General features: G+C 41.4%; 1 protein-coding gene across 1 annotated transcript in view; it reads left to right on the top strand.

Annotated features, from left to right (window-relative positions):
- The window catches only part of LOC101861936, a gene marked incomplete at its 3' end in the record, with an annotated part of 8,090 nt that extends 6,077 nt beyond the window's left edge, over positions 1 to 2,013 (top strand). The window contains exons 3-4 of the mRNA XM_005113305.3: positions 542 to 644; positions 1,881 to 2,013. Coding sequence (XP_005113362.1) covers positions 542 to 644; positions 1,881 to 2,013 — 236 coding nt within the window. The remainder of the gene's footprint in view (positions 1 to 541; positions 645 to 1,880) is intronic.
- Between the last annotated feature and the right edge of the window lie 902 nt (positions 2,014 to 2,915).

The following is a 2,915-nucleotide window of genomic DNA, read 5'->3' as shown; positions in this document are numbered from 1 at the left end:
TGTTGTTGTTGTTGTTGTTGTTGTGTGTGTGTATGTGTGTGTTGTTGTTGTTGTTGTGTGTGTGCGTGTGTATATGTGTATGTTGTTGTTGTTGTTGTTGTTGTTGTGTGTGTGTGTGGGCGTGTGTATATGTGTGTGTCGTTGTTGTTGTGTGTGTGTGTGTATGTGTGTGTGCGTGCGTGCGTTTGTGTGTGTGTGAGACCTGTCTAAGACAATCATTTTTCTCCACGACAATGGTGGCCATGTTGGACTGATTCGACTGTGTACGAGAGGGGTTCAATTAGTCTTTGGTCAGGGTATGAAGGAATCTTAGTAGAGTAATGAAATTTCGCCAGCCTTTAGACAATTTTTTTGGAACACACCATGCAAATTTTCAGGAAAATCTGGCGATAATAAGGCACTAGTCAGCGTGGTCAATGAAACCATGCACAAAAACATATTTGTTATTCCTTGGTGAAGCTGTACCATGGAGCCTCTTGAGTATCGCTCATTTGTCGAGTTTTTACTCTTGCAAGGAAAATCCCGATCTGACTTTTTTCAGGAAATGGCCCAAGTTTATGGTGACAAATGTCTTCGTTATAATTCTGTGACATACTGGGAAAGAAAATTCAAATCTGGATTCATATCGGTGAAGGATGAAGATCGTGAAGGGCGCCCATCCTTTGCGATAACTGAAGAGAATGTTTCCATATTGAAGAAACTGGTTCTACAAGACCGACGTCTAACTGTTAAACAGCTCTCAAGTGAAACAAGAATCAGTGTAGGGTCAATTGAAACTATTCTCCATGACCGTCTTAACACGAATAAGGTGTCTGCGCGGTGGTCACCCCGCCTTTTGACAAGTGAGCAAAGAAGCAGAGGGTTGAGTCTTGCAAAACTCTCCTTCCTATTGAGTCCAGTGACACTCTTTAAAAACATGATGACTGTGGATGAAACATAGATTTATGATTTTGATTCAGACCAAAAAATGTCTTGCATGCAATGGAAAACCCCTTCTTCTCCCTCAACAAAGAAGGCAAATGTAACACCGTCAAGTGAAAGGTCATTCTGTCGTGTTTCTGGTATTGTGAAGGTATCATCATGACTGACTACCTGAAAAATGGAAAAACAGTCACAGGAGACTACTACTGGGGTTTGCTGATAAAATTGCGGTCCGAAATAGTGAGAAAAAGGCGTGGAAAACTCCGTAATGGGGTCCTCGTATTGCATGACAACGCCACTACGCACAGCGCACCACAAAAAGTCCAGACAGCAGAACAGTGCGGCTTTGAAATCCTGCCACATCCACCTTATTCACCAGACCTAGTCCCCTCAGACGTTTTCTTTTTCCTAATCGTAAAAAAAATCACACAAAAGACGTCGTTTCCATGACAACGGGGACGCCATTGAAGCCGCAGAAGACTGGTTAGGGGCCCATTCTGGGTAATTTTACTCTTAAGGACTTTTGATGGTCAAAGAGAGGTGGCAGAAATGTGTTACTCTGCATGGTGACAATGTAGAGAAATGAAAGTATGTGTGCCAAGTTACAAAGTTCTATCTTCATTCCTTCATATTTAGACCAAAGACTTCTTGAACCCTCCTCGTATAAGTAGACTCATGACGTTATATACGTAATTGAATAAAATAAATTATTTATACATGTTTTACGTGTTCATTGAGGCCATCTAGATCTGCATTTAGGTGGTTGGTGGGTGTTCTGGTGTGGTTTGCCCCTTCTTTTCTATCCAGCATCTGTCGTCCTGATTTTCTCATCCTTCCTTTTTTGTGTTGGTTACTCTCTTGTAACACCTCAGATCTCCAGCACTGATATGACCTTATTGTGTTGCAAGAGCCGCTAAACTGTCACTAAAACTAAACTGTCTGTTTCCCGCGTGTTCCAGGTGGTGGTGGGCTGGCTCTGTTTGGCACAGGGAACCTGCACACTTGGGCAGATAAATTGTCCGAGTTCAACCGATGTCTGACCAGCAGGAAAAAGATGGACAGAAGGAGGTTCATGGATGACAGCGCTTACCGGTAGGAGCAACACACACACACACACACACCTATATTATATTATTATATGCATACATACATCTACCAACACGTACAGAAGCCTGCATACACGCTTACACACGGATGCATACACATACACACGCACATACAGATTTATGCGCACGAGCACTAACACAATACACACACACATGCTCTCTTTTTCCTACTTTCTTGCTTTCACACACACGATCTCATACTCTCTCTCTCTCTCTCTCTCTCTCTCTCTCTCTCTCTCTCTCTCTCTCTCTCTCTCTCTCTCTCTCTCTCCCCCCTCCTCCCTTCTCTCAAACCATTCAGAAAAAACCGCTTTCTCTCCCCAAAAGTTATGCATTATTCATGTAATGCGGTGATAGGAGGCTGAAAAGTCCAGGCATTTCCTTGTAATTTCGTGCTCAATATTAGGACGACGGTGAGAATAGCAGAACTGTATTTTATTAACAGAAACTTGATTTCCTGTGATCTATAAATAGCACGCTATTTCGAAATTTCTTCCCCCTCCCATCCCTCTTTCTTATTTTTTTTCCTTCAATTTTGTCCCCTTTTCACACAGTGTCCAAAAATACCCATCCCAATGACTTTATCACTTCGAATGGAATACAATTCACATTTTTTTCTGTGATGTCTTTCGTTCCGTGTCGGCCCATCCCGAAAAACATTTCATTTTTCTCGCTTATTTATTCAGCTCTGACTGTGCTTCGTTCTCTACAAGGTGTAAAGAAAATCAATTTATCCAATAAAAAAAAACAACAACCCCCAAAATCCCCCAAATACAACAACACAACAACAACAACAATCAAACAAACGAACAAAATAAACAAAAACTGTTATTCCAAATTTTAATGTAGAGAGGTTTATTTTTGTCAAAATTCCATTTCGCCTTTTTT

Source organism: Aplysia californica, unplaced genomic scaffold (assembly GCF_000002075.1).
Source record: "Aplysia californica isolate F4 #8 unplaced genomic scaffold, AplCal3.0 scaffold01886, whole genome shotgun sequence".
NCBI classification, from domain to species: Eukaryota; Metazoa; Mollusca; class Gastropoda; order Aplysiida; family Aplysiidae; genus Aplysia; species Aplysia californica.
The sequence above is the reverse complement of the archived record's forward strand: the minus strand, read 5'-3'. Positions and strand labels throughout refer to the sequence as shown.